At 43.3% G+C, this 26,273-nt stretch overlaps 1 protein-coding gene across 2 annotated transcripts in view; it reads right to left on the bottom strand.

Annotated features, from left to right (window-relative positions):
• The window catches only part of LOC147024076 (C-Maf-inducing protein-like), a 140,358-nt gene that overhangs the window by 56,667 nt on the left and 57,418 nt on the right, over positions 1-26,273 (bottom strand). For both annotated transcript variants that reach the window (XR_015060526.1, XM_085890266.1), the window contains exons 8-13: positions 20,892-20,995; positions 20,665-20,769; positions 14,481-15,059; positions 13,171-13,236; positions 7,403-7,429; positions 2,814-2,862 (exon numbers count right to left, since the gene is read on the bottom strand). Coding sequence is in view for 1 of the 2 variants with exons in the window: in XM_085890266.1 (XP_085746392.1) it covers positions 2,814-2,862; positions 7,403-7,429; positions 13,171-13,236; positions 14,481-15,059; positions 20,665-20,769; positions 20,892-20,995 (930 nt within the window). In the remaining variant the exon portion in view is untranslated. The remainder of the gene's footprint in view (positions 1-2,813; positions 2,863-7,402; positions 7,430-13,170; positions 13,237-14,480; positions 15,060-20,664; positions 20,770-20,891; positions 20,996-26,273) is intronic.

Here is a 26,273-nt window from a genome sequence, read left to right as displayed (position 1 = left end):
AGTTGCTGTAGCTGTGTCCAATAAGCTGACTCCAATGATAACTGAGGTAACACTGGTCAACGAGCATATTATGAGACTAAGGAATGGTCACTCTTGGGTGTCTCTTCCCTGCTCTCTTTATATGCTCAGACTAAGGCGAGTGATCTCACCGTGAAGGACGCATTCTATGCTGTGCTAGAGTCTGTGGTTGATCAGTGCACCAGGCTAGACACACTTCAAGTCTTGGGGGATTTCAATGCATTGACGATAATTGATAGGGATGGTTACGAGACATATGATGGTCTCCATGGCTCTGGAACTGTGAACCTGAAATAGCACTAAGTTCCTTGACTTTGCAAGAAGTTATGGACTTAGAGTGGCCGGTTCATGGTTTCAGGACCCACAAGCTCATCGCTGGACTTGATATTCCAACGCTGGCGGTGTGGCATAGGAGATTGACCATGTGCTCATTGATGGTCACTGGAGGATGATCCAGAACTGCAGGGTCTACCGAAGTGCTCAGTTCCTCAATACCAACCACATGCTTGGTGTAGCAACTCTGAAGTTGCAGCTTATATCCGGGAGAAAGGTACCATCCCAGCCGAGGCTGCATGTTGGCAAGCTGAAGGATAAGAGAGTAGCTGAGGAGTTTGCGAACAGGATGAGTGGGGATTTGGGAAGTCTGGGTGCTTTGGGGAATCCTGAAGAGTTGTGGAGTCCCTTCAAGACCACCATCCAAGGTGTTGCCAGTGGATGTCTTGGAACTACCCGGATGGCGAAGAAGAATTTTGTCTCTCAAGGGACACTGGACACCATTGGCCAATCACAGGGCCAGGCTTAATGGCAGAGCTGAGCTGTTGAGGCGGCTGAGGCGTGAAACTGTACGTGCGCTGAGGGTAGACAAAGAGGCCTATATGCGAGTAATCTGTGAGGGGTAAAGCATCACCTATGGTTAAGTGATTCTCATCCTGCTTTCAGGGGAATTCGCGCATTACGTTCATCCAAGCCTGTCCCTCGGTGTACTGCAGTTACAGTGGGGGTTGTACGCTCTTGACAGATGAGTCCAAAGTGAAGGCCCGCTGGGCCGGTTACTTTGAGCGGCTGTACAAGGCTGATCCACTAGCTGTTGAGTCGGACGTCAGGGTGTTACTATCCCTCTTGCTGACTCTCCAATCAACTGTGAACCACCTTCATTTTTGGAACACAGGCCACGGTGCACTCATGTCATTGCATGCAGTTCTGTGCTCTGCCTGGAACACAGCCATCATCCGAACTGACTTGAAGAGGGGGATTGTTGTCCCTCTCTGGAAAGGGAAGGGTGATCGCCAGGACTGTAACAACTACCGAGGGGTGATGCTGCTCTCAGGGCCGGGCAAGGTGATTGCTCGGATATAATTCTTGATGAGGTTCGCCACCATCTGCTTGAACACCAGCACCCAGTGCAGTCAGGCTTTACACCAAAGAGGTCAACGATTGACCGTATCCTTGCTCTTCGGGTCCTCACCGAACGCAGACGAGAGTTTCAACAGGGGCTGCTTGCAGCTGATGTTGATTTCTGCAAAGCGTTGGATTCAGTGAATCGGGATGCCATCTGGAGGATTCTTGGTCTTCTTGGGGTGCCACCAAGACTGATCAATCTGGTTTCTCACCTATACTCTGGAACTGCGAGTACTTTGAGGTGTGGTGGTTTGATCTCTGACTTATTTCCAGTTGTTACTGGTTTGTCCAGGGTGTGTCCTGGCCCCCACAATTTTCATCGTTTCTATGGACTGGATTCTGAACAGAATGTCTGAGAGATGAACCTGCGGTGTATCGTTTGGGAATGTCAATATCTCTGACCTTGATTTTGCAGATGTTTCAGTCATCTTTGCAGACAAGCTGGACATCCTTATGGGGGTCACCGAGGGATTGAATAGGGAGTCAGCACCTCCTGGATTATGGGTTTCCTGGGTGAAAACTAAGACCCAGGCTTTCAATGACATCTTGGATTCTGATACTTGTCTGTACCTGCTTGTGGTGAGGATATTGAAGTCATGGAGAGATTCGCTTTCCTTGGCAGTGATATTCATGTCTCCACATGTTGTGAGCCAGAAGTAAATAGACATGTGGGTCAGGCCTGGAGAGTGATGGATTCACTGGATCATTGGATGTGGCACTGTCGGTACCGATGCAGGAAGATGAAAGTTTGAGTCTCAGTCCTTGGTGCTTCCAGTTTTGCTCTACGGATATGAAACTTGGACTCTGACCAGGGATCTGAGATGGAGACTTAATTTCTTTGGTACCAGGTCTCTTCAGAGAATCCTTGGCTATCGCTGGTCAGACTTTGTGTCCAATGAGCGGTTGCTGAGAGAGACTCATTTTCCTGACGCTGATCCTGCTAACCAGATTCTCTGAGAGAGGGAGCGTCGTGAGTGGAGGAGGCCAATGGGCTGACCAGGTGCCTCATGGTTGCAGTAGGTTTATTGGCATCTCAAGGAGATGGGGATGGGTCAGGCATCTACCTGGGGGATGGCCAGACAGAGGCCCCTGGAGTACTGGTGGAAAGTGGACGTAGGGACTTTCTGCTCTGGCTCATGCTCCCATTCTTGACCTGAAGGTTGTGGTCAATTTTCATCAAATAATTTGTGTTGTTTCAGAGAAGAAGTTGCAAGTGTTTACAGATGGACAGACGGACGGACTGATGATGTGCCATAACATAAGCTCAATGGAACAACGTTCCATTTGAGCTAAAAATGACCTGATCCCTCTCACCCCTCAAAAGTATACCCATTTCCTTGCACTTCATCTTCTTACAACAAATCTTTAAAAGAGGGAATGATCATTGGATGTCTTACCTCCCGCCGTGGATCTTCAGCAAACTTCCGGATCACAAATTTCATCTCTCTAGAAATGCGAGAAAGAACAACGAACACTCAATATTGCTCCTCCTCAATGCTTCACATTCAGATAAAATGTAATTAAAATACATATGACAAAACAACATTCAGGAAGAATGGAACCTTAATGTAAACTTTGATATCTCAATCCACCCGATTTAAAACTTCTCTACATGCACATATTTTGCTCACAAATCATCCATCACTGTGGCTTAACGCAAAGAGGATGTTTACATCTGAGATACACAAGTTAGGGAATTGCTGAACTGAGAATCATTTAACAAAGGAGAGAAATTGTTATTTCACAACTGTGCAGCTCTTTTGCTAAATATTGGCAAATATATATATATATATATATATATATATATATATATATATATATATATATATATATATATATATATATATATATCTGTAGGGACTTCCTCCCTCTGCAGAGGTCCATCTAAAGAGTAACGGGACTGAGCCTGCTGTGTGCTCCACTTACACAACTTGAATGAACGGGTTGCGTCACAGTCTTTCGCAACATTCCAGCAATATATTTTATCGGTGATGGTTGACTGCGCTCATTGTGTGATTTTTTACAGGTCGTGCTATACACGTTGTCTCGTCTGAGTCATCGCGCAATGACTCGTGAGCAGAGAGCCAATCAGAAGTTTCTTGCCAAGCTTGGCAAAACACCTTCGAATCCTTCGGAATGCTGATCAAGGGGACCCGATTTCCTGATGTAGAGGCCATCAAAAGGGCCGTGATAATGGAGCTCCGGAAGATTCCAGAAGAAGCCTTCCAGGGGGGGGGGGGGTGCATTGAAGTGTGGAAGAAGAGGATGGACAAGTGTGTGAGACTGGAGGGAAACTATTTGGAAGGGGACAAGCTGCGATTCCAATATATTTTTTGGAATTAAATTTCTGTGAAGTCAGTCCGGTTACTTTTTAGACAGACTTCGTATATGTTTGTATATTGTTGCGAATCCGCGCCCGCCGGCGTGCGAACGGCCACGTAACTCGAATTGCGGCACGTCGCCCACCGGACGGACAATTCTGTCGTGACCCTCTCGGAACAACGCCGGGAGCTAGTCACGGGTGGGGGTTTAACCTCACCACGATTGTGCCAATTGCCCACCCGCGCAGGATAGGGTTGCTCGCCAAATTCGAGCAGACAGAGTAGGGGGGTGGGTGGTGCAGAGAGGAGATGGTAGAAGACAAAAATGACCACCGAGCTGCCTACAGTGAGAGTGTGAGAAACCCAAAGACTCAGCTTCATGGTGGGAGATATCAATGATCCTAAAAGTCTTGGTTTCCACAGTGTGAAGCCGAGAAAGGTGTGAGGCAGAAGCACCATCCCAAAGGGGGGAGCAATCCTCCATCAGACTGCGGATGAAAGCCTTACCACTAATATAGTGCTGCAGTTATGAAAAGACACCCCATATGCATTCAGATATACGTGGGATTTTCCCAAGACAGATATTTATTTATCTTTATGTAAGAAAGATTGCCTACCTTGTGTGTGGAGGGATATTTTGAGAGGAAGATGTGTCATGAGTTAGAATGTACAATTTCTCTTTAATCCCTCTGTCTATCGATTCATCTTTGATCCATATTTGGCTCCAGCTGCCTAAACATTGCTAGTCTCTCGCCATGTTTGCTTTCAAACCCTGTAACCCCCATGGAAACTTCACTTCATCTGAATCGACCCGATCGTTCCTCCATCTAAAATCCCTCCCTCCTTTTCCTTTCCACATCCAAAACCATCTCCCTACCATGCACATCATGAATTATCCCCATTACTTCAAAACAATGGACCAGAATTACTTGTTGACTCAAACAAAAGAGTCTTCATTGGACATGGAAAATAGATAGACTCGTTCTTTTCATTTCTTGCAAAACAACTCATTAGACCTGACCTGATCGCTAGCTGTGCAGCTCTTCGTCGAAGCTAATGTCATCCTGCACGTGCGTTCAAGCTGGCGTCATAGTGCATTCCACAGGACAACAACAAGAACAACCACACCCCCTCTTGACGGTTGTAAAAGGAGATCAGTTTGACCTTTGTGGAGAGGATGTGAAACCGAGTGAAGTCATTTGCGGAAGGCAAAACAGCGAAACTTCCATAGGGAGTAGATCGCTTTGACCTCTGTGGAGAGAGGATATGAAAACGAGTAAATCAAGTTGGTTGTGAGAGCAGATCGGTTTTAACCTCTGTGGGGAGTGGGTGTCCATGGAACACACTCTGAACAAGAGACATTCAAGCAGTCATGACAGGTGGATTGGAAAGCGCTCTCGGTGAACCAAACGTCTTATCCATTGCAAGTCTGGATCTTCCGAGTCTTCGATACTCCTCGTCTGCTGTGAGGTTTTGTCTCATAGTGCTCCGATTCACCACACGTCTCATCTCATCTTATCTGCCATGAGTGATCTCAACTCATCTTATCTGCCATGAGTGCTCCTGACTTGTCTTATCCACCATGAGTGCTGACGACTCATCTTATCTGCGCACTGCTCCCTACTCCAGACTCGTTTTATCTGCCGGGAGTGTCTGACTCATTTTATTTTCTCGGACATTTCCACTCATATTGACTGCTCTCATGTGCTGGGACTTTTGATTTGTCTCACTCTCGTCCATCAAGCTCTCCTTACCATGAGTCCTTTGGCTAAGACTACGCACACGTCTGCCTGTTAGGACCGCCAGAGCCACCAAGGGGAAGCTTGTATGCTGCATGAGTCTGCATGCGGTACGAGCTTGCATGCCACACACTGCACGAGTCTGCACTCGGTACAAGCTTACATGCTGCACGCTGCACAGGTCTGCATGTGGTACAACCTCAAACGCATCTGTGTAAGGTGGAGGAGGTTTCTGTACCCATGCTCCGCTCTGCTCTGCACTCAACTTACCCTCTTCTTCCTCCTCTTTACATTTCCCCAGAATGATTGTTGGCCATGTCCTATGTGTAGATGAGGTCAAGACTGTGTAAGTGGGCTCCATAAGCATTAAGAATAATCACTGTTCTCTTGTGCCTTTTCATTGCGATCCATTGTAAATACACCCTCATGATTTCTGTTGTAAATACCTGCCATTGCTGATTGAATAAACCTTGCTGTACTTGTTGAATAAATGTATTGGTTGAACTGTTAAACATTTCTCACCTGCTCGCTTTTGTCCTTTCCTCCTTTGGTCCAATGTCACGTGCACGTTAGGTTGGACAGGAAGGTTTGCTCCACTGATTGGCTCCGTGATTAGCCAAAAGCCATACATGGTTCGCTCGGCCATACATGACAAATAGATGTTGAGGGCATGACCCCTAATTAGGATTGCTATGCCAACAGTAAGGTAATGCGTTACCAAGGAGTTAAAACCCTGCTCGGCTCAGTGATTCTAATCGGCAGTCATGGTTGCCTCGCAACCCCTCGGACTGCAGAGTTATCGGTGGCCTCAGGACCGAAGGTCGGGTAAAGGTCCGAGGAGTTCCTTCATGATAACCTCCGACTCTACATCTCTAACAATATACTTGGAGCAAGAATATTTGTGAAAGCTTCTCCCTTTATAATCCACATGTAATTGAGAGATGGTACTATATGCAAAAGTAACGAGAAATTTCCCAATGTATGATACAAAGGAGGGCTGGTTAAGAGAAAATCAGGTTTCATTCGAGTGAGGACTTGATTTAAAAGAAACGATTGTAGTCATTTGTATTAATAAAATATATATTTTTGATGACATGAGTGAAGTTGCCACATATATTTATCATGATGGAAGATAATTTGGAGGATCATCCCAAAAGTTATTTGTAAGGTTTTAAATAAAAATGTTTCAGTCATAGCAAAACGACATTGATACGACTGTTATTTCTTTCTGATATGTCTGGTAAATGACCAATTTCTCAACGATTTGTTTTGTTTCAGGACCCAAGACAATCACCTCGAGTACCAAAGACTTGTCCAGAAAGAAGAGATCCAAACTCTTGTCAAATTAATGGAGATTTCGATGTAAAACGCAAATAAAATTCACCAATAAACTCAATTCTCTTTCACACTCATTGCCACTTTAGATATCTGTTCATCGATGGGTGTCATCCTTTCTCGGAGAAAAATGGATGTGCATAACCGGGTCCACTGTGTTGAGGATCCTTTGGAGGGAAGGCTTCTGTGCGGGAATCAAAAAGACATTTGACCGCTGGACCAAGTGTGTTGAAGAGGATTGAAATCATGAAGATAAAATCAAACTTGTAGATGCTACTGTGTATTGGTACAGGTGAGATGACAGGACCTTTGAGATGACCCTCATATACAATAATATTATCGTCATAAAAGAAAAATTGTCTCAGAAAAACATGCAAGCATGCACATTTATACTTATCACTACTTCCCTCCCGACCAACCAACCATGTACTATATTCTGCAATTTATGTAAATAATTCGTTTTGATGTTTAACCTTACTATAAACCTCATCCTCTCACTGATAAACTAGTTATCACAGACAGACATCGTGTCATTCTCAACAAACAAAACCTCAACACTCACAGCGTTTCACACACACTCTCACGTCTCACCTTGTGAACCTCTCGTGAGCAAGTGCCCTATAGGAAGGAAGGATAAAACACATAAATCAGAACAAGGCAGTCACAGTATTTAGTGAGAATAATTTGAATAATGTAAAATGATGCAAATTAAATAAGATGAGGTGTAGTAGTAACACCAGGCATAAATACAGCCAATTTAAGGTGTGTGTATGTGCGTGCATGCATGCGCGTGTGTGTGTGTGTGTATGTATAATCACGATCCATGTGGTATATCAAAAACATGTGGAGTGTGACGAGCACTCCCCTGATCTCAATTGGACATAGTTCTGCACTCTCTGGTTGAATGGTGTGCATTAGCAGGAACAATTAATCTTCTGGGTGGCAGATGGCCGGTTGTTCTGTGCGAATCATGCGGTTTTACCGTGTAAGACATAATCCACGGCGATACTCACCATAACAGTCAGGAGGTGCATCTGACGTTTAAACGACAAATGTGGTCATTTGTTAGATGTTTGTCTAATGTTTTTGATTTACCTGCCGATTGCATTCTGTTGCCTTCTGGTTGAATGTTTTACATTAGCAGGAACAATCGTCTGGGTGAAAGATGGACAGTTGTTCTTTGTGGATTATGCGGTTTTACCGTGTGAGACTCAACATAATAGTCAGGAAATTTGTCTGATATATGATTAGATTTATCAGCAAGTGGCACATGTGTGCACAAGCACACGCACGCACACACGGCAATTTTTCGGGAATGGGCAGATTGGAGTCAGAGTGATTCCTGACTTTAGTACATACTGTATACAACCCAAAAACCTTGAGTTGCCTTCAACTTTGTTTTTGGGTAATTTCAACAAACAAGTTTTGAAAAACATTACATTTAAATGTTTCAAGGAGATGTGTACAAACATTAACATTTATGAAAAGCTCCCAATCGTCGTGACGGGTAGAATTTTTTTTTTGGCTCGGCTTGGAAACATTGCCACCACGGTGGCATGCAGGCATGCACACACACCCATGGGGAGTCCCTTTACAGATCCAAATCTACCCATATGTACCACCACCTTGAAGCAACTGCTGACTGTACATCCCAATCGGGACATGAACTGTCCCTCTTTCGACGGTCAGGCACTCAGCAAGTGGCTTAGCACTCAAGGAAGAACTTCAATTTAATGGTTGATAAGGAACGGCTGGCTTGGCAAGCGATAGCAAGCCTATTTGTCATGGCATGTACCCGCAAAAAAAAAACCTGCCAATTTCTTGACATTTTCAGATTTCACTCCAGATTTCGAGTTATTTAATCCATGTGTGATCCAATCCTCCAAACTCCATTTATATTTTATGGCTGGATTGGCAAGCGATTCGTGATCGCCGATCCATCATATTCAACATCTCCAGGAAACGCCCAAAATATGAAACTATGAATGTGAAAAATGAACACTTTTTTTTTGTTAGCAGTGAACTGTTTCTAAGTTCAATTCTGGAGCTTAGATTTTGTAATTCAGCTTAGTTTAAGAGATTCTAGAGGTTATGGTATGTGCGGAAATGAAATAAAGCCACAAATGTGCAATGTATCCAGAGATTTGTTGGTATGATGACCAGGCATTCGATGATATGGGTGAGGAAAGTGAAAAAAAAACTATCGTTCAGAAATCGTTGCGGTCTATTCCAAGTCAAGGCGTCGTTGAGCAAGCTGAACAAAATGGTGAATTAAGTCCCCAGCGAGGTAACCGAGAATGCGCCTTAAGACCCCATCCAGGGAGAGCGAGGTGGCCGAGGATGCACCTTATGGAGGAAATAATTAAATAATGCCGTGGAATTATCTTCAAAAGGGGTGTTTTAAATCACCCAAACACCCAATTTTCATTTAGGAACATCCTTGGAGCTCTCTTAGTATGCATGCAAAGTTTCAGGGTGTGAGATTTCATTGTTTTGGAGTTGTGGAGGACACACACTGACTGACTGACTGACTGACTGACTGATTGACTGACTGACACACTGACACACACTGCCATTTATCATTGTAGATAACCTAGATCAGTCTCTCAACTCAACATAAATACTGGCTGTCCACAAATTAAAGTTCCAAATACAAACCACAACAAAATAAAAAGAAATAGGTTATAATGATGCCGTTTGCTTCTTGTTAAAGAACATTGCTCTGAGTTTTATTGACGTTTTCTTCATTTCCAGGTATCTCCTGTGACATGATGTTCGATTTCATCAAAGACTCTTCATCAAAGACTCTATTCCTCACTCTCCCTGCACTGCTCTCACTCCCCCACACCCCCAGGAATACCTCTGGCTTCGGCTTCCCCTCCACTCCCACCTCATGTTTATATGTGTACTGTACCGTCCACCGAACAGTGATGACTCCATCTACACCTCACTCTCCGAAAACATGGACCATCTTCTATCTTCTCATCCAAACTCTCTCTTCCTCTTATGTGGCGACTTCAATTGTCATCACGCCAGTTGGCTAGGTGTGGGTACCTCTCTCACCTGCCATGGGACATCAGCAAAAGCTTTCTGTGACTCATTGGGACTGACTCAATCAGTCAACTTCCCGACCCGGATCTCAACCAATGGTACTCCATCTCTTCTGGATCTGATTTTGACAAATTTCCCTGACAATATCTGCTGCTCTTCCTTCGCTCCAATTGGTTCTTCTGACCACGTCCTTATTAAAGTGGACATCTCTCTGGCTGTTATCAGAGAACCACCTCACCGCCGTCGAGTCTGGCATTTCACTCAAGCCGACTGGCAGGGTCTCCGAGCAGCCATCAAACTTACAGACTGGTCTCCTATCACTACTTTCTCAAACATCAACTCATCCTGGGAATTCTTTCAAAGAAACTTGCTCTCCCTCATGCACAGATTTATCCCCTCTCGTGTTCAGTTGTCTTACCCTTCCTCCCACCCTTGGTTTACTGAAGCTTGTGGCGAGGCAGTTGTCCTGAAACAACTTGCCTTTGCCTCATGGAAAGCAAACCCAACTGAGGGCAATCTCAGTTCTTTCCACAAAGCTCGGAACAAGTGTGTAGCTACCCTCAGGAGAGCCAGAAAACAACATCTTTCTCATCTCAAGTCTGAACTCTCAAACCTCTCTCCCTCCTCAAAATCCTGGTGGCGTTTAATCAAATCTGTTTCTGGTGTATGTTCCCCCTCCATCCCCTCCCTTACCTCAAATGGCCGCACTGCTGATACCACACGTGATAAAGCTGAATGTCTAAACTCGGTGTTTGCAGCTAAATCTTGTGTCCCAAACCCATCACTATCTCTACCCACTTTACCCAGTCGCACCCAACTGTCCCTGGACTCTGTATCCTTTTCTCCTGACAAGGTGGAGAGCTTGCTTTCAAACCTCGAGTCAGATTCTGCAACCGGTCCAGACGGCATCAGCCCACGTGTCCTCAAAGCCTGCTCTTCTGCTCTTGCTCACCCTCTCTCTGTTCTATTCACCCTCTCATTTTCCCAAGGTCATCTGCCATCTGCTTGGAAATCTGCTAACATCACTGCCCTGCATAAAATGGTGCAAAAACAGATCCCTGTAACTATAGACCAATCAGCCTTCTCCCAATCATCAGCAAGGTTATGGAATCCATCATCGCTTCAGACATGAAATCCTTCCTCTTCTCCAATGGCTTGATTTCCAATCATCAATTTGGTTTCAGACCAGGTCACTCTACCCTAGATATGCTGCTACTGCTCTCCCATCAATGGATGGAGGTCCTCAATGCCAGACAGGAAATCCGAGCCGTATCCCTGGACATATCACGTGCTTTTGACACAGTCTGGCACCCTGCCCTACTCACCAAACTCTCTTCCCATGGTATTCAAGGCCATCTCCACTCATGGCTCGCAGACTTCCTCTCCTGTCGCAGTCAACGTGTGGCCCTAAATGGAGTTCTTTCATCCCCTCTTCCTGTGCAGGCTGGAGTTCCTCAAGGTAGCGTTCTGGGCCCTGTTCTTTTTCTGGTTTTCATCAATGATCTCTCGGACTCTATGGAAAATCCTCTTTATCTCTTTGCTGATGACTCCACCCTCTGCCGTACCATCTGTCATCCCTCAGATTGGCAAGCAGCAGCTTCTTCGCTCTCTGCAGATTTTGGTAAAATCACAAAATGGTCCAAGACATGGAACATGTCTTTCAATCCGAACAAATCTCACACTCTCACTATGTCTCTTCGAAAGGACCGTTTACAAAACCCCCCCCATCCACTTTCTCAACAATCCTCTGGAAGAAGTCTTTTCTTTCAAGCTTCTGGGTCTCACTATCTGCCATGACCTTTCCTGGGAAAGTCACATTTCCAACCTTGCCTCAAAAGCCAGTCGCCGACTGGGAATCCTCCGTCGTGCAAAGTCCTTCCTCGGCCCTCTTGAGCTCCTGACCACTTACAAAGCTTTTGTCCGTAGCCTGATGGAGTACTGCTCTCCCCTCTGGGCTGGTGCTCCTGCCTCCCACCTTTCTCGACTTCACGCTGTCGAAACCAGGGCTTTTAAGATCATTGGCATCTCCCGCAATGAAGCTGAGTCTTTGGGCCTCTCACTCAATCACCGCAGGTTGGTCGGTGGTCTTTCTGTCTTCTACCGACTCCTCTCCAGCCTTGCCCCCCTGCTCTCTCTGCGATTTGTCCCAACCACATTTCCACAGGGCGCTCAAGGTCCGCCAACAACCCCCTTCTGGTAAAACTACCAAAATCACGAATCACTGCTCATCTTCACTCTTTCATTCCTCTTTTTTCCCGCCTTTGGAATAAACTTCCTCACTCTATTCTTTCCCATTCTTCCCTTCAGGCTTTCAAAACAGCTGTTCACCACCACCTCTTATCTTCCCCCATCCAAATCCTCGATCTTTTCTACCCCCGATAATCCACCCAAGCCCACTTCCTTCAATTCTCCTGCTTTCCTTCCTGAAAGTCCCTTTAATGTCCATCTTCCCCTCGCCATGTTCCCCGTCCCATCCCCATCCCTCTCCCTTCCACAGTTCACCTGTGTCTGTTCCCCAATGTTTTGTCCCTTCCACTCCCGCCCCTCTTGTCTCATGCCTCCTTGCTGTGAGTTGTGTGTTAGCTCTCATACGAGCCTCGACCAAGGTATACAAAAAAAAAAAAAAAAAAAAATTTACTGCAAATGACATCCCCACAAGAAGCACAGTGTTGCCTGGTTTATAGAGACCAAATAAGTTACACAGGTACAACAAAGCTTCAGGACGACCAATGGAAGGCAGCTAACATTGACGAAAATAATTCATGAGTGTCATCAAAGTTTATGCTGACTGGTCACATCCTGCAGAAGAATAGAGCAGGCCAACCAAGAACAAGTGGTGAGGATGTTGAACACATCCGTGGGTCCTTTGAGCACAGACTCCATAAGTCCATTCGGAATCGGGTGATGATCTTGATAAATCGTGACACCAGAACTTTAATAAATGTTCTTGAACATGCAGTCAATTACAAGGCTGTATCCCATTTTCATTATTCTCTTATTACAATTTGAATTTGGAATGGTAATTTATGGGCACAGTGTGCACCTAGTCTTTGAAATGGAAAATTTCGGCAACAGTAATTGATCATCCATTGTTTCTATATAAATTGATCAGCCATTGAATCTGCATTCATTGATCATCCATTTATTCTGCATTCACTGATTAGGTCTTGAGACATCATTTGAGGAATGCTAGAGGTACTGCAACCAAAAAGTTTGATGTTTGGTTTTGATGAGAAGCAAAAATGAGCTTTACATGCGTACGTGTCCAGAGGAGAAATCAAAATAGTGGGCAAGTACAGAAAACTCACTCATGAGGGAAAGGGATTGGCTGAAGAAGGGTGGCAAGGGCTGGTCTCCAGTCTTCAAACTCTGACCTGGCAAAAGGTAAGTCATGAAATTAAGGCATTCCACCCTTTCCTGAGCTTCATACATATATAAAAAAAAACATACAAACGAGATAATGGCTCATATCTGGCCCTCTTGGGAAACCTATAAGGATTAATTTGAGGAAATATCAGCTACTCAAGGATTTTTCACCTGGTAATCACTTACTTTTTACATTATCAATCCAACTGCACGTCTACGCAAGAGAGAATGCACTATTTATTTGCCTTTATATTAAAGACGCATCAGAGCCAAGTTGGTTATTCAAATATTTCATTACCATATTAACTATTATCCATGCTCATATTCCTCCATAACACCAATGATCCTTCTCAAAAAATACAATTTTTCGTACAAAGAAACAATCATCATCTCATCTCATCTCATCTATCCTCTTTGGGCCAAGTGGCCCATAAGGCTGCAGTGCGTACTCTCCAGGCTGCCCTGTTTCTGGCTATCGGCCTGGCTTCATCCCATGATCTCTATCCCATCGAATTTATTTATTTTTCCACTGTTCTTCCCAAGGTTGTTCTAGGACGTCCCATTTTCCTTCTTCCTTCGGGCTTCCATGACAATGTTGTCATACAGTTGTTATCATCTTTCATTCTCAGCACGTGCCCAATCAATTTCCATCTCCTGGCCTTCATTTCTTCACTGATCTTCATTACTTTGGCTCTTTTGAATATTTCTTCATTTCATATGAAAGAAACAGACACAAGATGTTAAATGATTAAAGAATTTACGTCATTCACATTCAAGCGAGAGGAAACAGACGAATGAAGAGTGTGATGTTTTCAGCACGATTCCACTTGACTTTGCTTCCTACATGGACACTACATTATCATCATCATCATCATCATCATCAACATGCATTATCAGACATTATGTGTCTAACAGCAGGTTAGAGTACCATCCCCTGAGAAGGATAATGCTGCCAAAGCAGTTTCCTGGGCAAAAAATAAAAATAAAAATAAATAAATACACTGGGTGGTTTGCTATTGTCTTTCCAGTACAGCTGTGATTTGAATCCACAATGAACAGATTACGATACAGAAGCTCAGTCAGTTAACTAGCTCAGAAACCTATTGAGCTACACAAGGTATAATACTTGAATGTCATGATTAGTTGGAGAGTTGTCAACTGGTTATAATACACTGACTTCAGAATGGACACATCCAAATGCAAACGTTGATTGCAATGTCATGGTTTGCTTGTGGAGTTGCAGGATACTCACAGGCTCTTGAGGATCTCAAGGAAGCATGTAAGCACAGCCTCCTCACGTGCTCCTAACTCCACACTCACTGCTGGAGGTGACACCGCCAGGCTGTCTTGACTACCAGCTTCTGAACCCTCACCTCGAGACACAGAACCAGAGCTAGTGCCATTTTCCAAACTTTCATCAGGCCGTCCCAATGCACGGCCTTCTGGAATGTCAATTATAGGTAGAGACAAAGACTCGATGTCCATGGTCCGAGGGCGAGATTCATTTTCAATTTGGTGTGTCACTGGGACACTCGGTGAAACTACATCTTCAGAAATTTCTTGAGGTGCGGAGTCAGAGGTACAGCAGGGCAGTGACTTAAAAGGTTCAAGTTCATACTTGTGGTGTGGAACCAAGTCTATGGGTGAGACCGGATCTCTGAAGCAGATGGTGCGGCGTAAAGGGAAGATGCAAGGTTCAAAACCAGAAATGTCCGATCGTGAGAGAGGGTTTACGGATGGATGCCAGAGTCGTTGCTGCAACATGAATGTCCAGTCCAGCTTTTGCTGACAACCTCCCCAGATTTCTTTGAGCGTTGGAGAATTGTCTCGGCTAAATTAAAACACACAAGGAACAGAGAGATGGGAGGAAACAGAAAATAATTTCAAGAAGAATCACAATTTAAAAAAAAATAATATCACAATAAAGAAGGGGAAAGACCTTGCCAGATAAGAAAGCATTGGTAACTGTCTACTAGAAAAAAATTATGGAATGTGTAAAGCAAAAAGAGAATTGGGAGTAATAGTAATGATGCCTTTTCGTGAGGAATCTGCAATAGCATGCATTGTCCTTTGCTGAACATGAGACGTGTGCAAAGTTCATGTGGATGTGCTGAAGATGATATGACACCAATCTTGGACAGCAATATTTCACACTTCATGTCCTCATCAAAACTAGTAAATAAGTGAGATAAAACTCATACTTTATCACATAGAGAAGAGCACAACAGTGAGATAAACATAACCTGTTTTTACATATTGTGTCAGTGAATTGGGAAACTAACTATTTTTTTTTTTTGTTTTTTAGATCAAAAGGTCAAATGTCAACTCAAGGTGAAACTTCTAAAATCATCAATTTTCAACTGAACATTCATCAATTTACATCCCATGAACTTGAAAGTTGAACAGGATTTGCATAGTCCATCACTGAATTTGGAAAGCAACTATCTACGAGTTCAAAAGGTCAAAGGTCAACTCAAAGTCAAACTTCTAAAATCATCAAATATCAACTGAACATTCATCAATTTACATCCCATTAACTTGAAAGTAGAACGCGATTTGCATAGTCCATCACTGAATTGGGAAAGCAACTATTTAGGAGTTCAAAAGGTCAAAGGTCAACTCAAAGGCAAACTTCTAAAATCATCAAATTCCATCTGAAAAAAACTTGTCAATTTTCATCTCATTAACCTGAAGATTAAGCAGCAATTGAATCACTGAATTTGGGAACCAACTATTTTTGAGGTCAAAAGGTCAACTCAAGGTCACGCTTCAAAAATCATCAATTTCAATCTGAAAAATAATCAATTTTCATCCGACTGACCTGAGCTTTGATTAAGATTGTCAATTTTAATTAAGATTGAAATGGACAATTTCATGTATCCATGGCAACCTTTGGAGATGGGGGAGGGGTAGATTTTGCAAGTATCGTGCTCTGCATGATGCCTTTTATTGTTACTTGCAAAATTGAAGGTTTTTCAAGTATATGGTTCGTCGATTTTGTTTTTCTGTCTGTTTGTTTGTCTGCCAATTGCCGACAGGTCACAATTCTAAACCGATCATCATGAAATGTTACTAAGTTGTAGAGGTAGTCTCAACTGCGAAGCCTTTTGATTTTGAGGTCAAAGGTCATTTTGAGGTCAAATTTCTCAAATCATTTTTCATCCGCTCGAGTTGAAATTTGAAGATAATTTGCATATCAGGTCACTGAATTCAACGAACAAGTATTTTTGAGGTCAACATAACTATAAGGTCAACAAAGGCCAAAAAAGTCGACTGTCATTTCTAAAATTGACATTTTTCATCCATTTGATTTGAAATTTAAAGAGCATTTGTGTATTTTGTCATTGAATTCAACCACCAATTATTTTTTAAGGTAAAATTTGTTTTATAGATTTCCCAAGTATTGTGCTATGCATGACATCTTTCTTGTTTGTTTGTCTGTTTGTGAACAAAATATCTCAAAAAGTTGTTGATGGATTCAGATGAAGTTTGGTGGAGAGCTTGGTTGTGTGACACTGATTAAATAATAAGATTTTGCTGAAGATAGGAATCCGGATATGGATCTGGATCCAAGAATTTTTTTTGAATGATTTTTTTACCATTGATAGGGCCAAAAACGACATATAGCAGATTATCTCAAAACGTTGTGGACAGATTCCGACGAAACTTGGTGGACAAGTTGGGTATGTAACACGGAAGAAATGATTCGATTTTGGTGAAAATCCGAATCCAGATCCAAGAATTTTTAAAGTGATTCGTCATCATTGAGAGATAGGGCTAAAACGCGATGATATTTCAAAAAATTATGGATAGATTCGGACAAAACTTGGTGGATGAGATAGTTAGGTGACAAGAAAAGCCAATTACATTTTAGTTCAGGTCTCAATCCAGATCCGGCCTATCAGTGGGATAAAGAAATGTAAACTAATCAGCCTGGTGGAGGTACGCGCCGTTCTGAGTACCCTTCTTGTTCGTTTATGTATTTGTCCCTGCAAGAACCTGTGCGACCAATGTTTGCATAGCCTCCTCTTTCATTCAGAAGAAGGTCAAGGGCTATGTTTGGATAAAAAAAACTTGACTCCAGATAAATCCAGATAATTGCCCTTCAGGACTCGATTGGTCGGGTCTTGTGCTTATACACTGCCTGCGTTTTTTTGCCCTGGGAGTGATCGTGTAATATGTTTTTTGAATATCATATGTTGACGTTGCAGTGATTTGTTGTCAATAACACAAATTTTATTACTGGAGTATTTCATGGAATTTCCCCGGGCAACGCAGGGTACTTTAGATAGTTTTAAATATAAACGAGCCAGTATGCAAAGCAAGGAGAGAAAGATTCTCAGGGCATGGTGGAAGAGAATGTGGGAGTGAAGGAAGAGCACAAGGTAGCTGAGGAAGAGCAAGAAGGAGCTGAGGAGCATATTTACATGTGTGTGAGTGGGCTGAGGGTCCAACTGAGTGGCATGATGGGTCCCAGAAAAACGAGCCACATATCCATACAGCTGCAGCTGGTGCTCACGGAATATACAGGCAAGAAATCTCATCTAAGTCTTTCCCAGCAACCTCTTGTTGGACACAAAGTCTGACCAGTGAGAGCCAAGGATTCTCCAAAGAGACTTAGTACTGAAGGAGTTAAGTCTCCATCTCAGACCCCTAATCAGAGGCCAAGTCTTACATCTGTAGAGAAAGACTGGAAGCACCAAGTTATTAAAGACACAGACTTTCACCCTCCTGTATAAGTACTGGCAGTGCCACAACCCATGATCAATTGAAGCCATGAGTCCCCAGGCCCGACTCAGACGTCCATTGACATCTGGCTCACATCCAGCGGAGACATGAATATCACTGCCAAGGAAAGTGAATCTCTCCATGACCTCAACATCCTCACCACAAACAGGTGCAGACAAGATAGTAACATCCAAGATGTCATTGAAAGCCTGGATCTTAGTTTTTGACCCAGGAAACCCGCAATCCAAGTGGCTCGAACTACTTATTCAACATCTCGAGGGCCCCCACAAGGACATCCAGTGCCTCCACAAAGATGACTGAATAATCTACGAAATCAAGGTCAGAGATCTTGACATTCCAAAACGATGCACCGCAGGTTGATCTCTCTGACATCCTCCCCAGAATCCAGTTCACACAAGTACTGAAAAGTGTGGGGGCCAGTACACACCCCTGAAGAACTCCAGGAACAGCTGGAAATAAGTTGCAGATTAAACCACCACATCTCACAGCACTCTCAGTACCAGAATATAGTTCAGGCATCAGATTGATCAGACTTGGTGGCGCCGCACGAAGAGAATCCTCCAGAGGGCATCCAGATTCACTGAATCAAATGCTTTGCAGAGATAAACATAGGCAAAGAGCAAGGATACGGTCATCGTCCACCTCCTTGGTGTAAAGCCTGACTGCTCTGGGCACTGGTGCTCAAGCGGATGGGGGTGAACCCTATCAAGAATTATCTGAGCACAGACCTTGCCGGGCACTGAGAGCAGCGACACCCCTCCATAGTTGTTGTTGCAGTCCTGATGATTACCCTTCCCTTTCCAGAGAGGGACAAGAAGGCCCATCTTCCAGTCAGTTGGGATGATGCCTTTGTTCCAGTCAGAGCACAGAACTGTATGCAATGACATGAGTACAGCATTTCCACCAGCCTTGAGAAGTTCAGCATGGATGCTACAGAATCCAAGAGATTTACCCCATTTCAACCGGTTCACCACAGACTGTGTTTCCACAAACTAAAGTTGTTCACAGTTGATTGGAGGGTTAGCAATTGGGATAGTTACACCCCTGGCATCCAACTCGATGGCTGGTGGGTCAGCCTGGTACGGCCTCTCAAAGTAACCGGCCAAGCGAGCCTTCACTACGGACTCTTCTGTCAAGAGTCCACCACCCTCCGCTCTAACTGCGGTACACCGAGGGACGGGCTTGGAGGAACACAATGCACGATTTCCTCTGTAAACAGGGCGAGAATCACTTGACTACTATATTCCTTACTTCATCATATGGCTTGGTATGAGTCGAGCAAACTTGCTGATGAAATGGCCAGTCTTCAGCCATTTCTAGGATTGTGCAGTGAGCTGTTGCAGCAAATTCCGTCCTCCATCAAGGTGGTTTATGAGGTACTCCTCCACTCCACCAAGTGGTCTGCTATCTGTATCTCGACACAGTCACAAGCCAGGTTCTCAGAGTGCATGCATGTGTTGAAGCGCCAAACACCCATCTTGAGACGAGTCAGATGCCACAACTCCTTGTGTGGTATAGATTTGATCAGGCATGACAGAGAATGGCAGCATTTCCTGCAATTTACCAACAGGCTGTTTCCTTCTGCAATTACTGCGGGGTCAATGTTGTCAGGCCTGCCTCTTTGACTAAGCCTGGTGTTGGCTTCATGGTTAGGGTGGTAGACTTTGGATCCTCGGGTCCTGACTTCAAGTCCCGCTCAGATTTTGAATCAATACCAGGTGGGGTTAACTCGGCCTGTCATTCTTCCGAGGTCGGCAAAATGAGTGCCAGCATGCTGGTATACTGTGTCGGAGTGGTGACCCGTCCAAGATTGTGCCCAACAGCCAAGGAGACTGCTTAGGAAGCACCAACGCTCTGCACAGAGTGTGGTCCCAATCTCCTCTCCTCTCTCCAGTTTGACTGAATGAAGTTTGATCCGCTCCGATGAAGGGCTTGTAGCTCTTGAGTCTTTATACAGGCAATTCTCTAAGGATTGTGTGATGCAGAGGGTATGCAGGTTGCTCAGCTGTATTGCTGGCAGCCTGTCTTGTTGCAGCTTTGAGTTGTAGATGGTGAGGTGGGATGCCTGGCAACATAGATGGGTCATGAGTTGGTGTCGGTTGTGGGTAGCCACTGGTGACTCACAGGACATAGTTGAGCTGTGCATACACTCTTTTTTGTGTGTGCTCCTACCCCAAGCAGATATGCGGTACTCTGTAGAGACATGCACTAGCAAGTGTGGAAGATGCCAGGTTGTGAAGTGTACTCTCCAGACATGGCTGCATAGCTTTTGCAGTGGATTGACCTTTGCTGCTATTTTCTCCGGCTACATTCTCTGCGCGCTGGCAGAAGGTGAAGGTTCTGTCCAGTTTTACCTCTCGATAGGTCAGGGTACTGGAAAAGGAGATGAGGATTAACTGTGACATTAAAGCTCCATGTCATGCTTCCTCTTCCACCTTTGAAAGGAGGGATTTTAAAAACAGGCAATTTATGCTGAAATGGACAATAATTTTTGTTCCAAGGAAATTGATTATTGGCTTTCCAACCAAGTAAATCGATTGTTAACTTTCCAACGGTGCCATTTTTATTATTCTACATGCTGGCCTGAAAGTTTCTTTACCCCTGCTTAATGTCTCTCACCTCCCTCCCTTTATGTGCCACCCTGTATCATGCAGGGACACAGAAAGACAGGGGTACAGAGAGCTCACCTGTTAATAAATTCTTCATAGCACGAATAAATGGCAGCGAGGCAGACGGAGACGAGGTTGGAGAGAACACGAGGGTGAGGACACTGTGCCGTGAGGCCGTGCATACTGGGGGAAAGAAAGAAAGAAACAACTGCAAAGTTAAGAGCCATTTGGTTAAATGAACAAAGGGCTCCTTTGTTGTCTACAATGTGAACGGTTATTGCTTCAAAATGCAGAACTTCTCCCACCTATTAACAAAAGATCTGACGGCATCCAGACCACCACTTAGCTCATTGAGAGCCAGCAAGTATTCCTGAGTGAAGAGTCTCAAGCAAGGTGTCTTCAAAAAATCCTGAGGATGCAGGTGGCACAACAAAGTCAGCAAACACATGTTGACCATTTGCTTGTGAATGTTAAGCACAATGATTTATGTAACGACACTTTCTCGAGAAGAACATCATTGTGATTATTCAGGGGATAAAATTCAGTTCCACAATCTTATGTCAATGAAATTAACCTGCAACACAATATGCAGGTGGAATGGGAACAAAGGAAAACGATGCACAAAGGGACAGAGGTTCAATGTTTAAGACTAAACTTATTCGTGACAACAGGCTTTAATGAATAGTTGACTCACTGATTGTGGTGGTGAGGTGCTTTTTAATAATATTTCAGATTTATCCTGACAACTCAGCAACTCATGTACAGTCATTATCCTCAGATGAAACAAGCCTGTGCCTCTGTAGCGAGGTGTGGCACAGCGAGCGCAACGAGCCGATCCACACGAGTTCATATCTAATATATAAAGCTCTTTCTAACCACTGACTGACGGACTGACTGATATTAAAGATCGGTGCCTTCCGAGTGACGTAGAAAGCTGAAATTTTGCGCGCCGATGGACATCGAAGCCGATACACCGGGGAAAGGCACAGATTCATCAGATGACATCCATCAATGAAAATATGAATAAATTAAGAATAAACACATGAAAATAAGTAAATGAAAAAAAATTGCAGGTGAGTGACCTGAGACAATGGGGAAACATGGTAATTTTGTCTGCCGACGGACATCGAAGCTGATACATGAGGAAAATTCATCGAACCATGGAAAAGCATCCAAATTTGAAAATATAAATAAATGACAAAAATAGAAGAAAATAAAGAAATTAAAAAATTAAATTCAGGTGAGCGACCCGAGAGAATGTGGAAGCATGGTTTGTATGATTACACCGACTACCACGATGTGTAAGCATACCGTTCTCGTAATATATGAAGCTTTTTCTAACCACTGACTGACTGATTCACTGACTGATATAGATCGGTACCTTCCACGTGACGTAGAAAGCTGAAATTTTGCGTGCTGATGGACATGGAAGTTGATACACCGGAAAATTCACAGAATTGTTGGATAACATCCATAAATGAAAATAAAGATAAATGAACAGAAATCCATGAAAAAATGCAGCTGAGGGACCCGTGGCAAAGGGGAAGCACTGTAATTTTGTGTGCTGATGGACATCCAAGTCATTACACCAGGAAAAGTCACAAAACAATCAGAAAGCATCCGTAAATGAAAATATAAATAAATGAAAAATATTTATGAAAATAAATAAATAAATAATCAAATGCAGGTGAGTGACCCGAGACAATGTGGAAGCATGGTTTGTATGTATATGTATATACCCCACTAGTGTGTGTGTGTGTGTGTGTGTGTGTGTGTGTATGTGTATATATATATATATATATATATATATATATATATATATATATATATATATATATATATATATATATATATATATATATATATATATATTTATATTGTTGGGGTTCTCAGAAACGCATGCATCCAACAGATAGGTGTCCCAAGACAGTTATTCCATTATTATATGTGTAGATAGTCCCCTTCCTTTTGTTTAGCGGGACAACAAGGGAGTGCGTTGTGATGATCTAATAGCTAGGGTTGCTGAAATCATTTTCTCCTCCATTTCATCCCTACTCTTCTTATTTTCTGATTATTCCTGAGGTAAATCAGTCAGGTGTGCCTTCGCTGTAAGGTGGGGCCTGGTGGAGGCCAGCACGTGCGACGCCGCGGTGGGGGAAACTGCAGTGCTGAGTCATGTGTTGTGCTTGTTGGTGCGGGATTATCGACTCGAGCTTCCGATGGTCTGGGGAAGATTGCCGGTTGCATTAAAAAGGCATACGAATAAATACCTCTCAAGAGGCTGCACGAATGGTGTTTTTCACAGCACGGGAAACACAGCCGGCACGACACCCATGCTGCACAAAACGCGTACGGAGGTCGATAAAGCCGACTCCACGCCATATTGGCCAGGATACGAGTGTGCGGGTAGAAGCAGCTTGTTCCTTTTCAACCTCAATATCCGACACATATTGGTGTTCGCCCCGTGCACACGCTAGCGGAGTCGTGTGAATGCGAGCGCTGGCCACATGTGTAATGGAGGAACCGCGCGCACTGTATGGAATGTGCTCGAAAGCAGACACGTACGACACTCGTGAGATGTGCACAGATTTATCCATGATGATGTACCTTCGGTCCTCGCTGTCAGCAGTGGATGGTGAATGTCTTCCCTTCTCCACGGCAAGCGAAGCTGCGATCGAGCTAGGGAATGTACAGTGTGGGCCACGTTGGCCACGTGGAACGAGCGCGTTGATCGACGCTGGTCGAACGCCCGAGTGGGCATGCGGGACCCTCGACCGGTCGCCCGGGCATGGCCCAGGGGGTTTTGCATGATGATTCGCGTGCCAATTTCGGTGTGGGCGATTCGTGTCATGTCGTGGGGTCGGAGCGAGGTGTGTTCGCTGTCTGGGATGGCCTTGCCGAAAACGAAGTGAGGCAGTTTCCGGCCCAAGCAGGCAAGCCACATGAGGGGTCGGGGTCAATCAGAGAGTCCGATTCACGTGATGATGTTACGATTTGGGGTGGCCCCTCCCCCCCCCCGAGCTGCAAATCCTATAAAGGTCGGAGAAGTAAGTTGCCTGTTTATTGTCGCACCACATGCTTCTTTCTATCCCTGCATTACAAACAACAATAAAACTATTCACTGTGCCACACACCTTTCCTCGCCCATTGTTAATAAATCATTATTATGAATGTTCCCTGCTCATTTTTGTCTTTTCTTCCATTGATCCAGTATGGTCCGAATCCTACTTTAGCCGGGACTTTATTCCCAATGATCTGTTCCTTTTAGCCGGTATGTCGTTGGCAGTCTCGCTCGGCTGCATCCGATCCGGTAAAGTGATCCGGTCCGGTAGAGTGATCCGGTTCGGACAAGGCGTACCGAGGGCGTGTTCCCTGGTAATTAAATCACGTGATTAATTAGGTAACCCAATTAACCCATCGACGGGAGGACCCTAGGTCACGCGGTTGAGTTATTGGCATCCACGGTCGGTTAAGCGACCCACCGCGCCACAGAATTATCCATGTGCGACAGCCTACAATTCCGGGGAGTCTGGTGGGAATCGACATAACTTCCCCCACCTAGTGGTCTTCTCACCCGTCCCCCGGCATGCATCAATATATATATATATATATATATATATATATATATATATATATATATATATATATATATATATATATATATATATATATATATATATATATATATATATATATATATATATATATAGTCAGGGATCTGGGGTTTGAGGCTTGCCATGAGGAGAAACACTTGGGTCCCCCCCTAACAGCTCGGTTGCCACATAATTCAAAACACCTCACCACCACATTATTAAAACCTCACCACCATGTAACCACCGGGTTATTAAAAACACCCTACCTCCACTTTATTCAAAATACCTCCCACTGTGCAATTCAAAACACCTCACCACCTCACCATAGAGACAGGCTTGTTTTAACTGAGGATAAGTACATGAGTTGCCGTGTTGTCTTGATTTACACAAAGCAGAGTTCAAACATTTATTTTACTAACTAATCGGTAATATTCAGAATATTACATTTTTATAAGCAACTGAAGTTGAAGATTTAAGTTTAAAAAATGTTTTTTTTTTCAAAAAAAATCTATAAAAAAAATACCCTGAGGACGTACACAATGGAGTGCTAGTTGTATCCCGGAAGTTTGGTACAATTTCACAAAGGTTTGAAGCAAAAGTTCAGTGATAACACAACACAACACAATACTGCACATATATATCAACGTATACTAATAAATGTCAGTGTGTGTGTGTGTGTGTGTGTGTGTGTGTGTGTGTGTGTGTGTGTGTGTGTGTGTGTGTGTGTATGTATATATATATATATATATATATATATATATATATATATATATATATATATATATATATATATATATATATATATATATATATATATATATATATATATATATATACAGTAGAATTTTGAACAATATATTATATCATTTTTATCCATTGATAATTATCATTCAGGTTTTCCCCTTCGACTGTCCCGCAGTAGCTCCACTTCGATGACATTACCACGTAGTTGAGTGACTACACAACGTGTACCATTCGTGAGTTCCGGAGGATCCATCCAGCGCATTAAAATTACAAGGCACCCTACTTTAAAGTGATCCAAAAGGCCGGATCAGTTTCGTCTACATATTCATATCTTGTAGATTTTAGCTGATTCTGAAACTGTTAACAGTATGTCGATCGGATGGTTCTGTGATTTTATACGGTAGCAAACAGAAGTATGACTTAAGCCTGTACGCCACTATGCAGAGACCCGAGGACTTAATATTTCACAACAAACTAAAAACTTACAAAATTTGAAGATATTTAAAAAAAACAATTTATTATAATATCAATTAAATATCATTTTTATCCATCGATACTATGAATTGTTCTGTCCAGCTATAGTTGTTCTCCTGGGATCTGCGCATCCATCCACGATCTATGTTCTAATGAAGTGCAGTAGGAATAATAAAAACAGCACCGTGCGGGAGTGTAGGTAATCTCTCCAAAGCTCTTGGAAAGCCTTAAAATGCATCACGATCGGTTTGATTGTGAACAGATATACGGACGGACAGACATCGAGACCGGTTTTATTAGGTCATCATGAAGGTACCGCTTGATATTATGCATTGAAATAGGGATATGAATACTCAAGTGAGTTTATTATATGTCTATGATTGATAGCTTATAGACAGCTCAATAACATGAGCAATTTACTATGGCGTATAGTGATTAATAATAACATGCTCGACAAAAGGTTTTACAAACTCATCTTAGTGGTCCTCTAAAAAATGGGAAACATTTTTTGTGCAATAATTCCTCCCATTTTGCAAATGGAGAACATGAACTAGTTAACTTCCATAATCATCAAAACGAATTTTGAGGGGCCTCTTAAGGAAGACAATCATATCATTACTATATATGTCAAAGCTTGTTTCATTTCATGCAGTAACAAAAATCTGATGGTGGAACAAAAAAAGGGGCATGCCAAAATATTAATATATATATATATATATATATATATATATATATATATATATATATATATATATATATATATATATATATATATATATATATATTGTGGAAGGAAGACAGACGGATAGAATAGAAAGTAGACAGAGATGGGCAAACAAGGGATGCAGGTAACGATGAGGGGGGAAGGGAGAATGT

The sequence above is a fragment of the Eptatretus burgeri genome, chromosome 7 (genome assembly GCF_056783735.1).
Source record: "Eptatretus burgeri isolate ZD-2024b chromosome 7, Ebu_testis_v1, whole genome shotgun sequence".
Lineage (NCBI taxonomy): Eukaryota > Metazoa > Chordata > Myxini > Myxiniformes > Myxinidae > Eptatretus > Eptatretus burgeri.
The sequence above is the reverse complement of the archived record's forward strand: the minus strand, read 5'-3'. Positions and strand labels throughout refer to the sequence as shown.